The sequence below is a fragment of the Protopterus annectens genome, chromosome 2.part0, assembly GCF_019279795.1.
Source record: "Protopterus annectens isolate FY-2018-M chromosome 2.part0, PAN1.0, whole genome shotgun sequence".
In the NCBI taxonomy this organism is placed as follows: Eukaryota; Metazoa; Chordata; order Ceratodontiformes; family Protopteridae; genus Protopterus; species Protopterus annectens.
The window spans coordinates 645,436,246-645,450,543 of NC_056728.1; the positions used below are offsets into that span (position 1 = coordinate 645,436,246).

At 46.2% G+C, this 14,298-nt stretch overlaps 1 protein-coding gene across 1 annotated transcript in view; it reads left to right on the top strand.

The window, feature by feature from the left end:
- The window catches only part of LOC122792769 (WD40 repeat-containing protein SMU1-like), a 181,644-nt gene that overhangs the window by 44,528 nt on the left and 122,818 nt on the right, over positions 1 to 14,298 (top strand). The window contains exon 3 of the mRNA XM_044060341.1: positions 2,082 to 2,234. Within this exon, the coding sequence (XP_043916276.1) occupies positions 2,082 to 2,234 (153 nt within the window). The remainder of the gene's footprint in view (positions 1 to 2,081; positions 2,235 to 14,298) is intronic.

Below are 14,298 nucleotides of genomic sequence, written 5' to 3' on the forward strand. Positions count from 1 at the left end.
TAAGGGTGGACGTAATCAGCAGAATTTGTGATTTTAAAGTCATCCATTGGGGAAACAGCTGCAGAATCCCGGAGGGCTTGTCTGACTGCTTCCCTTTGGAGACCTGTAGTGGTCACTTGCCCATCCATCTGTCTGTGTGGCTAGTTGTCATGCAGGGCTGATGAATTTGGATCAGTGTATATCTGGTTGCATTCTCTACCATTCAATACCCCACATCCCCACCCTGTCAAGAAAGCAGCCAGAAAAGAAGCTTCAAATGTCCTTTTAAAAAACATCCAAGAGTTCCCACCAGACCAGGTAAGATGTAGATATTGCTTAAAGTTCTTTAGTTCCCCAAAAGACCAAGGATGCCATGCCACTTCTGGATCTTACTGGGCTCCAAGTTTTTGTCAAAAAAAAAAAAAAAAACTCCATGTGTTCATGGTGCAGTCAGTTCTTTGTGCTTATCAGATAGAGATTGGGTATTGGCCTCTGGGGTGCCCATCTTCACATAAAGATCACAGGGATATACTGGTAGTTTCTGTGCTACTGTGTGGGAGGTAGTTATCAGTTTGGGTGCTTTCATTTAGTCTCCTCCAGCTACCAGGCTGTTTACTAATGCATGACCATGGTTATGCTAAACCTGAAGCTGCAAGGGGTTTAGGTGTTGCTTTACCTGGATGACTGCCAGATAATGGAAGTATGCCATCCAACCCCTTCAGTCCTTTTTTATTACAGTGGACATTGCAAAGTCCCAGGTGGTTTTGTTTTGGACTCACTGTCTGTACACATCTTGCAAAATGTGGAGACTAGCCACTGAAAGTGATCATGCGCTTTGGATGGTCTTCTAGATTGGATTATTAAGAGCCATGGCTCATTTTTTTGAGTCTGTTGTCAGATGTAGTTGTCCTTTTACACTGGATTTCATACATATACATCTTGCAGTGGACACTGAAAGGTTACTGGTGTCTGAGCACAGATATTTTGTGGGATCAACTCAGGGTCTCAGAAATATGCAGAGAACATATAAAGTGGTGGCTACTCAGACTCGTTTTTAGTGTGGGTAGCCGTTTTCATCTCCCCATTCCTGTAGTGGTTGTTAATGGATGCCCCTAGTTTTGGAATAGGAGGCATTGCCAAGGGCAGTCTCCATCTTTGTTTGAGAGAGGAATGCTGGACTTCCAGTCGCCATACCACACCACTGTCATATCATTCATGTGATTAGTGTGATATGTCAACAAGCATGGTGGAACCCATTACTGTTCTCTTGTTGAGAGGTTGGAGTGGTATGGGAATATGCTCTGCCAACTAGACATATTTTGAGAGCTACTCTTTTCATTGTTCACACTGCCTCAGTGGCGTATGTGTTTTATGCCTCTGCAAACCCACACTTGTAGCTTTCCAGAGCTCTGAATTCCCTTCTCTGACTCTTGGTGACAGGCGATTGGCCAAGTTTGTCTCATCAGGGGATGCCTAACCCTTGTCACAGGAAGTTGATTGTTCACTATATTAATGCCAGCTGTAAGAATCACCCATTTGAGTCTCCTCCAGAACCCTACATTTGTGGGTTACATCTTCCAGACTCTGATAAGATCCTTTGGGAACTTGTCTTCCCTTTGACGTGACTGTAGTTCATTACTGACCATTGTCACTGGTAATTAATGTGTTTTACTTTTGCACCATGTAGCCAGGTATATTTGTATGTGACAGTAATTGCTGAACTGTACTATAAGCAGAGTAGCTGGTGTACAGGTAAACAGCCTTTAGACTGGTATGCAAATTATAAGAATTTGTGAGTTTTATATTTGAGAGCCTTCTAGGTTCAAGCTGATATTTTAAATAGGTAGAAAGATAATGCTGATTTCAAGCAGCAAGATGGCAATGTGAAATCACTGTGCCACTGAATTTCTGTTTGTCAAAAACTTTTTTCCTTTAGTGTGGCTTTGTAGAGAATCGCACTGTAAAACCACTATCATAACACCGTAATATGTATGTTGCACTTTGACACGTGTTATCCATTGAATATTTTGTTACTGAAGAGCATAAATAACTTGTTCTGTTTTTTCATTGCCTTTAACTGCTCAAACCTGTATTTTCTCCAGGTTGTTTTAGAGCTTATTGAACTGCGTGAGTTGGGTGCTGCAAGGTCCCTTTTGAGGCAGACTGATCCTATGATAATGTTAAAGCAGACGCAACCAGAAAGATACATTCACCTGGAGAATTTACTTGCCAGGTCCTATTTTGATCCTCGTGAGGTATGTGGTACTATTTATCTGAGATAATTAAAATATTTGCATGCTTTTAAAATGTTAACCACTGCTTTTTAGAGGGATTGAGCTTTGAGAAGATGTCTGTTTAATATGCTTTTATGTTTTTTTTTTTTTTTTTCTCTCCATATTGTAGAAGAAATGGGGTATCAGGAACATTTTTTGGTAACGGAACAAATTAGTTTGTTGTTTGCATTGTCTCTTGAGGTGAAGATCTGTAATTGAATTATCCCTCACCAGAGCAAAATACACAAAGAAAAAGTATATAGAATGATTGCAGTTGCATGTAATGTTCACTGGAAGTGTTGAAGTCTTCTGATTTATTCAATATTTTTAAATTTAATTTTGAATGCAGTATTTAGAGTTTGTCTCATGACAGCAGGTGTGAGTGAGGTTAAATACCAAGTGGTATGAATGTAAATATTTTAGGAACAGAAATGCAGCTTGCATTCAGAGATGAAACTTGTGGCTGTAACAGTTAATTGCATTAGCAAAATGTTTGAGGTGAACATATGAGGTAAATGTTTCTGAGGAAATGTTTCCGTGATTGCAAGCTTGGCGGTACTAATTTTGCATAAGGATTCTCAGAAAATAACTCTGCTAAAATCTTTCTGGCCCAAAATGTATTTGGTTTCCAGTATATATTGCTGAAAAAAATAGTTGTGTACAAGACAACCTAGCCTTTCATGCTTGAGCTGTATCCTCAGACCACCCTTGTCTTACAATGTAATATTGAAGTGTCCATGAAGAAGAGGCATGGCAACATTCTCCTAATTTCTTTTTGCACTGAACACATCGGACATCTGCTGTTGGTGAATTTTAAATTTGAGAAATTACTGAGTGATTGCACCTAGATTCTCAAGTTGCAGTACTGCTGTTTGTTTTAAACCAGCCAGTATGCATACTTTTTATCCTACCTCGTGAAAAGGGCAGAAAATTATTAAGTGTAAGTATGTGGGTTAATGCTTGGGTTGGAAATCACAAATCTTTGGTAAAGCAATTGTAAAGAATATAAATTTGTGACTGTAAGCATATGAAAATAATGTACATTTGTGTATTTGTACGGAAAAATTCCCAAACTTTGTGATATACTTTTGCTCTGCTGTTTGTTGTCCTTTTTTTTTGCAGTCATTTTCTGTGCAACTGGTCATTGTAACCTTCATAAGACATAATCTTGCCTACTGTGCTGTAAGAATAGCTGTAATTTATAAAAACAGTCTTATCTGATGATGTCCTTTTTGTTCTTCCATTTTAATGGTGTAAGGATCCAACTCTGCTGCATATACTAGATTTCGGATCCAGTTGTCAAGCTCCTCCCTCTACCCATAATGCTCTACTCCATCCCCATTGCCCCCAGATCTCATTTGCAGTCATTGTGATTAGATGCAGGTTCCATTCGCGAGCATTGTAAGCATTTTTTTATCTAACAGTTGCTAGTTAATTTGATCTAGTTCTTTTTAAAACTTGATGTTGTGTTGTCCCTATCTCACCTTCCTTCTTGCTGGTTGGCTGGGTTCGGAGACGATCCTCTGCATCGACTCGACCGCATCCTAAAGCCAGAGAGCTTCCACTGGTTAGAGGCTAGACCCTATCCCAACATGCCTAGCGAGAGTTACCCAGGTCTCGTTTGCCGCTTGAAGCTTCGGAACTGCTGATGACTGGCTCAGGCTAAGTTGAATTGTTTCTATAATATTTTCTCGTAAAATATTAGTTTTGGTAGCCCAGTTTTTTTTACCGTAGGTTAGTAGAATCTGTTTTGCATCTGTCCCTCTCTCTATTGCCTGTTTAGTTGCTGTTTATTGTTGAGGCCTTTGTTTCCTTTTCTTTCAGGCCTGCCATCTCCCTCCTTTCTAACTTACAAATTTATTTAAGTTAGAGGATTCGTCCTTCCCCTTCAGACATTTTAGTTAGAGAAGGAAAAAACGGTAGAGCCCCCTATCGGGACATTTAAGTTAGAGGAATCTCCTCAGTCAGAAGAGTTGTTGTTTTAGGGCTTTACTCCTTATGTTTTTCTTTCCCCTTTCAAAAAAAAAACCAAAAAACCTTTGCTCTGATGTTATGTAGTCCAATTTCGCCTACATTCTTACCCATGGGTTTGGAGCCAAATGTTTGCTCCGACTCGGCCAAAACTTTTCTAGCTCGAAGTTTTTCTATTGGCTGGGCTAAGATGGTGTCTCATGCTGCACTGCTCTATATCCCCAGATCTCGTTTGCCACTCGTGTAGCTCGGACGTTGTCTTGCTCTTGGCTGTGGCTAAGTACCCTTTTTTCTTTTTCTTGAGAGAATTTATTGCAAACAAAAAGCTATTTTAATAGCTATTGTTCGTTTGGTATTATTATTTTGTGAAAAAGTTGTGTGTGTGTGTGTGTGATTTTCTGTGGTATCCCACTAGCTGTTCCAATGGGCTAGGCCCGTTTCAGTTAGAGGACCTAGTCTGTCCCCTTGCTTCCCTGTGTTACAAACTTTCCAGTCTAAAACCTTTTAAATTAGAGGCTTTTAGTCTTACCCCGCTCTTGTGTGTCAGAGGATCGTTCGTTAGAGTTTTTTGTTCGTGGTAGTTTTTTCCCACCCTAAGTGTGGTGTAAGTCTCTGTTTTTCCCAGTTGATTTTGTACCTGTATTTTTTGTCTTGGTGTTTGTGATAGTTGTTTACGATGTCTAAAGATTCTAAGGGGCACAAGCCCTCTGGCTTTAAGAAATGCTCTGTGTGGCTATAAAATGTCCATTACTGATGGACATTCTGTCTGTGTATATTGTCTGGGAGCAATTCATCTCCAGGAGTCATGCAGCTTCTGTCATGCATTTAGTCCTAGGGTCCTTCAGTAAAGAAAGGATAAGTTGATTTTGAAGGGACTTCTGAAATCTTCATTCGAAGAGGATCTGGAAACTGCTTCCAGCTCTAAAGCTAGAACCACTAAATCAAAAAAGAGGTCTCCGGCTCCTTCAGTCTCCGCGGAGCCACCGGAGAAAATGGCTAAATCGGCTTCGACATCCTCGGTTCCACCGTCCTTGGGGCCGCAGGAAGTTTCAGTGATGATGGAACCGGCGTCTGCTCCAATCATGTTGGAACCTATTCGGAGCCGATCGCCTAGTATTAGGGAAGTATCACCCGAGAGGAGGTGTTTATCTCCCTTCCCTGTCCTCTAAATCCTCCAGGACATTATTGGATGTGGACGTCGATAGAGTGGTGCAGAGACTCCTTCAGTCGCCAGTTTTGGCAAAATTGTTTTCGGCTCTGGAGCCCATCCTGCAACCTACTTGGATACTTCCTCCTCTGAGCGCATCCCAGCCTTCGGAGCTGGAATGCTCGCCTCCATGTGATGTCTCCAGGTTGGTTCTGATGGCCCCTCCTGGCTTATCGGTGCCGACGTCCGCTCCGACCCAGTCGGCGGCGTCCACGGGATTCAGGACTCTGGATTCTTCAGTCGGACTCGAGGGAGAGGCTTCGGGACATCTCTTGGTTCCTAGTCTCCCTCTCGGTGCTTCGGCGTGGGGATGTCTGACTCATGTCGTGGCTTCGGAGGCTTGTCGCTCCTCGGACTCAGGGGACCAGCCTTTGAGGCCATGTGGAGTGCGCTGGCCAGATAGTCAGTGAAATCATGCGGGTCGGTCATTCTGTCCCCTACTCCGGTGCGGGTCTCTGATCACCACCTATCTTTAGACAGCGGAGCCCCAAGGCCTCCGGGTACCCCTATGAGTGGTCCCCAAGTTTCTGAGGGCCCCTCAGAGTGCTTGCCTGAGGAGCCCCCTAGAAAGAAAACGTGCAAGAGGAAACACATAGACTCCCAGGATGAGTCTCTCACATCAGATACTGATCTCGAGGAATCGGAGGGGTTCCCCAAGTCATCCTCTGAGGTGACTGGCCGTCCAAAGCCCCCTCCGAGGAGTCTTGTCTTCCTGAAGGCCTTCAGCGCTCAGCCCTCCGACTCCTGGGTGTCTCCATCCTTTGAACTCCTGGATTTGATTTGTCGAAGGGTTTGGGAGAACCCTGACTCAGTGGAACCAGTCCCCAGGAGACACAATAAATTTCTGTCTGCTCCCCCAGGTAAGGAGTTTCTGCCCAAGGGAGTCCCTGTGGATGCCATGGTGGTGGCAGTGGCCACTCCGAAGGAATTAGCCGAGACTTCTTCCACCGTCCATCCTCCTAACAAGGAGTCTAGGACCATGGACTGGTATGGGAAGTGTACCATCTCTTCAGCGACCTTTACCTTACGGTCACTGAATTATTTATTTCACTTTACACTGCTCCAGGGAGATCTACTCAAGGAGCTTGGAGATACTCTCACGGGTAATGTTTCTGAGGCGATGACCCAGACGGTTAACGCCCAGATGTCTACCCTCAGTTCTATTGTTAACTCCTCCATGAGGCTGATTTCATATGCAGCCGAGGGAGCGAGTAGGGCAGCAAGTTCAGGAGTCGCCCTTAGGAGACAGGCCTGGATGCACCTTCAAGTCTTCATTTACCGACGCCCCTTTTGATGGTTCCTCTCTGTTCGGAAACAAGGTGAAAGACACCCTTACCAGGTGCGAGCAGGAGGGAAAACTCTGTCTGCTGTAGGAGTCTGTTTTTCCCTTCCCTCTAGGCCTTATCCCAAGGCCCAGAGGGGTGGAAAAATGTGGTTCAAGAAATCAGAGTTTTTTTCCCAGTGCACAAGGTGAGCCCCCCTCCAGTGAGCCCCCCTCCAGAGGCAGAGGAGGGGGTGATTATTCAGGGAGACCTCACCCTAGAGGCAGAGGAGGCCCCTGCAACTCGGGAGACCGAGATTCCTTTCGCGGTTCTCCCTACCGTTGCTCCTGATGGAAGGCCCGACTGCGTTTCTGGAGCCAGTCGGATCTTGTTGTACCCGGAGGCCTGGCAAGACATCACCCAGGACCAATGGGTTTTACAAATAATTTCCAGAGGTTATGTCATTCCCTTTTCGTCAGACCCCCCTCCAGTCAGAAAAATCCCGGATGTTCCACCCAGTCAAAGGGATTACGCAGCTTCAGAAGTTTCAAAGCTGCTAGAAAAAGGAGCCATCCAACATGTTCCCTCAGACCAGATCAGGTTAGGGACTTACTCAAGATTCTTTTTGGTGCCGAAAAGAACAGGGGACCTGAGACCCATATTAGATCTCAGCCGATTGAACAACTATATACAAAAGTCCAAGTTCCAAATGGTCACATTGCACTCTATTCTCCCATTGTTGGGAAAAGAAGTATGGATGTGCTCCATCGACCTCAAGGATGCTTACTACCACATCAAAATGGACAGGGCATCCAGGAGTCACCTACACTACCGGCTGGGAGCCAGTCATTTTCAGTTTCAAGCCCTGCCCTTTGGTCTCACCACAACTCCCAGGGTGTTCACCAAATGCATGGCAGTGGTGACTGCTCACTTGAGACGTCAAGGATTCCAAGTGTTTCCATATCTGGACGACTGGCTCCTCACTGCTACCACCAGGCATCTACTACTTCAGACCAGGGATGCCACTGTAAATCTGTGTCAACAGTTGGGCATAACATTGAACTGGAAAAAATCTGCCTTGTTGCCCTCACAGAGTGTCACTTTTATGGGTGCAGAACTAGACGCAGTCCTCATGCGGGTGTTTCTTCCACAGGAAAGAATCGGGGCCCTACAACAAGTTCACGCCCTGCTCCCTCAGAGAAGAGTGAAGGCAAGATGGGTTCTCCAACTGTTGGGGACTATGGCCGCGACGATTATGTTAACTCCTCTAGCAAGGTTACATATGAGACTCCTTCAGTGGCTTCTCTTTGCCCAGTGGTCTCTTCACAGTCTTCCTCTTTCTCACCCTATTCTACTTACGGACAGGTGCAACCAGGATCTCAGTTGGTGGCTTCGCACCGACAATCTGGATACAGGAAAGCCCTTCGTTCCGGTGCCTCCGATTGCCACGGTGACCACAGATGCCTCCCAGATGAGGTGGGGGGGCATTATCTAGGCAGGACAGTCCAAGGCACGTAGCAAGAGCACGAGATGCATCTGCATATCAACGTCCTGGAGACGAAAGCTGTGCTACTTGTGTTGCAGGCACTTCAAAGCTTTCTTCCTCTCGGGACTATTGCAATCCACTCGGGCAATATGTCAGTGGTGTGGTATCTGAACAAGCAGGAAGGAACCAAGTCCATATCCCCTGTGCAGAGAGGTCATGTGAGTGTGGCAGTGGGCAGTGTCTTCCCAAAGTTTTCTGGTGGCAACGCACATTCTGGGGAAGTCCAACGTGATTGCAGACAGGCTAAGCAGAGCTATTCTGATGCCTTACGAGTGGTCCCTGAACTGTCACGTTGCGGAACGGATCTTCCGCAGGTGGGGTCAGCCTTGTTGCGACCTTTTTGCCAGCCCCTTCAATGCCAAATGCAGCAGTTGATTCATGATGATCCCTCCTCAGGGGGAGTCACCCAGGGACACTCTAGTCCACGATTGGCCCTCCGGTCTACTGTATGCCTTCCCTCTGGTCCCCTTGCTGTCAAAGGTTATTCAGAAAGTGCAATCCTTGGGAAGCAGAATGATTCTGATTGCCCCACACTGGCCTCGTCAGATTTGGTTCCCCTTTCTCCATCCCTACCTCTTGGATGCTCCTTGGATTCTGGACCCACAACCAGACTTACTGACACATATGTCAGGGCAGCTCCATCCCTCTCTGCGGACCCTCCGGTTGACAGCCTGGCTACTCCACTTCCGTCATTAGTTAGGCTTCATCATTTCTCGCCGGAGGTAGTTCATATTTTGTCTTCCTCTCATAAGCCCTCGACCAAGAAGATTTATTCCAGCAAATGGAAGAGATTTTCTATTTGGGCTCATACCCAAAGGATTGACCCTTACACGGCTCCAATTTCATCTGTTTTGGAGTTCTTGTCTATGCTTTTTCACCAGGGCTCAGCGACCGCCACCATCAAAGTCCAATTGGCGGCGATTTCTACCTTTCATGTCGCAAATGAGCCTAGTCTGATGGCTCATAGACTATGTAAGGCTTTCCTGAAGGGCACTCTGTTACTTTGTCCTCCGGTATCGGAACCTATCATGCCTTGGGATTTAAACTTTGTTCTACAGGCTCTTACTTCATCCCCCTTTGAACCTGTAGCTACTTGTGATTTAAAATTCTTGACCTGGAAGAGACTGTCTTTTTAGTAGCCATCACGTCAGCCAGGCACGTTTCAGAGATTCAAGCTCTATCATTCAAACCCCCATACTTGATTTTTCATAAGGACAGGGTTTCTCTTAGACCAAACCCCTCCTTTCTTCGCAAAGTGGTGTCAGTCAGTAACCTTAATCAATCTGTTGAATTGCCAGTGTTTTTTCCCCCATTCTCAAACAAGGCAGAATTCAAATTCCATCAATTGGATGTAGACAGACAACTAAGTTTTTATCTGCACAGAACGAAAAACCTCAGAAAATGTGATCAATTGTTTGTTTCCTTTTCGGAAAACAATATGGGGTCTCCTGTTTCCAAAGTCACTCTATCCAGGTGGCTCTCCAGCTGTATTTCCTTTGTTTATTCCTCTGGGTAAAGATTTACCATTTCCGGTGAAGGCTCACTCTACTTGGTCTATCTACATTTACAGCCTATCAGGCCAGATTGTCTATGGATGAGATTTGTGCTGCGGCTACTTGGGCATCTCCTCACACCTTTGTTACTCATTATAAGTTGGATGTGGTATCTAGGGGCAGGTATTCCTTTGGTTCCACAGTGCTCAGGAGTATTTTCCACTGAGCCTCTCAGGATTTAGGTGCTAGGGATGCTGTCCCACAGTAAGAAATTGGACCACATAACATCAAGAAGTTGTGTACTCACCATAACGTTCGATGTATGTAGTCCATGTCGCCTCACATTCTTACTTACCCCCCCTCCTTCCCCCTTCCTGGAGGATCTGGAGGTTAGGTCTGGTTTCAGAGCGCCCTTCATTCTTGGTTTGTTCTTCCTTTCCTTGGGTGGTGTTATGCATGGAGAATGAGTGCTGGTGTTCGCAACAAACTAGATTTGGGGTTATAGAGCAGTGCAGCATGGGATACCATCTTAGCCCAGCCAATAGAAAGACTTTGAGCTAGAAAAGTTTTGGCTGAGTCTGAGCCGACATTCGGCTCCGAACCCACGGGTAAGAATGTGAGGAGAGATGGACTACATACATCGAACGTTACGGTGAGCACATAACTTCTTGTTTTCTGACGTGTCTCTCTATATATTTTTGTTGTACTATGTTGTTGTTTATCGCTTTTGCGTTGGTTGGTAAATATGTCCAAGGAAGCTACTAAAGAATCCAAGCCTTCTGAATTCAAGAAATGTGATTCCTGCACCCAAAAAATGTCTCATAACAGCTGTGTGTACTGTTTGGGAGCTGTTCACCTGCAGGAGTCTTGTTCCATTTGTCATGGTTTTAGCTCTAGGGTTCTGCAGGAGTGCAAGAACAACCTAATCTTGAGGGGACTGTTGAAAGGGCCGTTTGAGGCATCTAAGGAAGGGACTCTGGCAGGAAAATCTAACAAACCTCCCAAGCTGACATCTTTGCTGGCTCCGGTTTTGGAACCATCAAAGGTTAAAGACAAACCGTCAAGTTCGTCGTATCCACTAGCTATCTGGTCCGACAAGGCTTTATCATCTTCGGTTCCATCAGTACCTTCGGAACCGTCTAGGAGCCATAAATGATCTAGGTCTCCCTGCTTGGAACTGGTGTGTTCCGCGTCAAAGTCTCCGCTTCTTCAATCTGTGGCGGGCAGTCACCGATCGTCCACCCATTCCTCTCTATCATCCAGGAGCCTTACGGATGACTATGTGTAGAGGGTCGTGAAGAGGCTTCTCATGACAACGGCCTTGGCAAAAGTTTTATCGAGCCCAGCCCATATGGAAGTGGAGCCAGCTGTCCAATCTACCCCGTCATCTATTCCTTCTCGACTCGTCTGAGCTTGGAACCGGAGTGCATGGAGGTCATTGTGGTGGAATCGTTGGATCCGAAAACCCCGGGTCTCTCTGGTCCGACATCTGCTCTGATCCCTTTTGATACCACCTTCTCTCGGGATCTTGGGGCCGACACTCCCTCGTCAGCTCTGGGAGGGGGGGGAGCGAGATCCGACACTTGTCGGATCCTACTCTCCCACTCTGAGCTTCTGCGCAGATGAGCCAGAGATCCTTTTGGGCTGGGATTGTGGTGCCTTCGAGGTGATGAGTGTGTTATCCTCTCAGACCACTCCACCCTCAGCTCCAGTTGCTCCTTCCCCTTCCAGGCCAGTGTCCAACTCTGAAACACCCCTCCTCCCCAGGCGTAGGGAACCAATGCCCCAAGACACCACTTTGGGATAACCCCCCCCCTTCCGAAACCTTTCCAGAGCACCCCTTGGTGGAGGAGGTCCCTTGGAAGAGTACTTGCAAGAGGAAGCATTTTTACTCCCCTGAGTCCCTAACATCGGATACGGACTTGGAGGATTCCGAAGGGTCCCCACGGTCCCCCTTTGAGTATCTCTTTTTCAGACATCCTAGAAATCCCCAAGCAGAGGGGTGGCTGGAAATCCCCAAGCAGAGGGGTGGCTGGAAATCCCTTTCCCCTTCTGAAGAGGAGTCTGTGTACCTGGACGCGTTCGGTTCCTGACCCTCCACCTCTTGGGTGTCTCTGCCCTTCGACCCGCTGCTAGGGGTAGTTAGTCGCAAGGTGTGGAGCTCCACAGAATCTATGGAACCAGTTCTGCGAAGGCCCAATAAGTTTGTCACTGCACTGCCTGACTAAGGGCGTGCCAGTTGATGCTATGGTGGTTGCAGCAGCCACAAAGAAGGAATTAGCAGAAACCTCCTCTTCTGTCCATCCGCTGAACAAGGAGTACTGTACAATGGACAGATATGGGAAGCGTGTCTTTTCTTCAGTGGCCTTTACCCTTGGGGCACTGAATTATTTATCCCATTTCACCTGTCTCCAGAGGGATCTCCTGAAAGAACTAGGAGATACGCTGCAGGATCTTACAGCTGCGGGAGCTGCAGACAGAGCTGCTTCTCAGCTTGCGACCTTATCTTCTGTAGTTAACTCCTTCATGCGGCTTATTTCCTGTGCAGCCGATGGAGTGAGCAGGGCAGCAGGCACATGAGTCGCCCTACAGAGACATTCCTAGATGCGACTTTGTCAATTTGCAGAGCCCTTCAAGTCCTCTTTTACCAATGCCCCATTTGATAGCTCATTGTTGTTCAGGCCCAAGGTAAAAGACTCTCACCAGGTGCGAGCAAGATAGCAAGACTCTCTCTGCCATGGGAGTACATTTTTCCGCGCCTACTATACCTTATCCCAAAGGTCAAAAAAGCGAGAAAATGTGGTTCGGGAAATCTCTGCAAGCTTCGCCTGACACACGTGGTGACTTCCCCAAGGGGAAGAGGGGGAGGGAATAATAATGGGAGATGCCGCCCTCATGACAGAGGGGTTTGCAGAGTCAGGGTGACAGATATGCTCTCTGGTATGCCCTTCCAGCGCACCTGAAAGGAGGCCCGCCTGTCCACCTCTGGAGGTAGTCGGGGGCAGATTGTCACTCTACCCAAAAGCCTGGCAAAGTATCACAAAAGACACATGGTTACAGTCGGTAATTTCCAGGGGATACAGTATTCCTTTCTCCATGCCAGCTCTCCCCAGAAAACAAAAATCCATCCCAGATGTGCCACCCAGTCTAAGGGAACAAGCATCCTTAGAAGTTCAAAGGTTGCTAGAAAAAAGAGTCATCCAAGAAATCCCTGCAGACCAAATCGGATCCAGAACTTACTCAAGGTTCTTTAGTTCCAAAGAAAACAAGGGACTGGAGGCCCATTCTGGATCTCAGCAGACTCAGTAAGTCTGTCAAGAAGTTCTGAATGGTGACACTACAGTTCATACTTCCTTTTCTGGGAAAGGACAATTGGATGTGCTCCATTGATCTATAGGGTGTGTACTACCATATCAAGATCGACAGGCAATCCAGGAGATTTCTACGCTTCTGGCTGGGAGCCAGTCAATGTCAGTTCAGAGCTTTGCCCTTAGGTCTCACCACAGTCCCCAGGGTGTTCACCAAATGCATGGCAGTAGTCACGGCTCATCTGAGGCTTCTAGGATTCCGGGTATTTCCATATTTAGACGACTGGCTCCTTACCACCACCACCACCACCACCACCACCACCGAGCATCGACTAACCGAGTCAAGGGACACCACAATTTGCCTCTGTTCACAACTAGGTATCACTATAAACTATGAAATGTCTGCCTTCTTGCCCTGTCAATATATTACATTTACAGGGGCTGATTTAGATACAAAAGACATGATAGCAAAATTGCCTCTAGTGGGTGTCGACCCTTCGACACGGGTTACAATCCTAATCGAGAGGAAAAAGATTCAAGCAAGATTTGTTGTCGAAGGCCTGGGTCAATGGCGGCAGCAATAACACTAGTTCCCTTGCCGCTCTTCCACATGAGGATACTACAGTGACTCCTATTTGCTCAGTGGGCCATGCAAGATCTACCCATGTCACATGAGATACTAGTCACGGAGTCCTGCAAGAAGGGCCTAAAATGGTGGCTTGAGTCTACGCAAGTGACGATAGGCAGACTGTTCATCCTCCCCCCAACCAGTAGCTATAGTGACCACGGATGCTTCCCAGATGGGGGGGGGCATTATCTGGGACTGACTGTGCAAGGGATGTGGCAACAACATGAGTACCATGTGCACACCAACGTCCTAGAGATGAATGCAGTGCTCCTGTCATTGCAAGCACTACAGGGCTGTCTACCTATGGGGTCGACTGCAATTCAAATGGACAACATGTCAGTAGTGTGGTACATCAATAAGCAAGGCAGAACCAGGTCCTACCCCTTGTGTCGAGAGGTTCTAAGAGTATGGCAGTTGGCAATGGCTTCCCAATGCTTTCTTTTTTTTTTTTTTAAAACAAGTTTATTGTTTTAACATATAAGAGAAATAGTATAACAATTTTATACAAATAATTAAAAATAGGTGGTATTATAATATTCAACAAAACAACTAAAGTATTTACAAAGACATCCACTACAATCAGATCAATTAATTAAACTAAAATACTGTGCTATTGAAATTAGAATTTTTA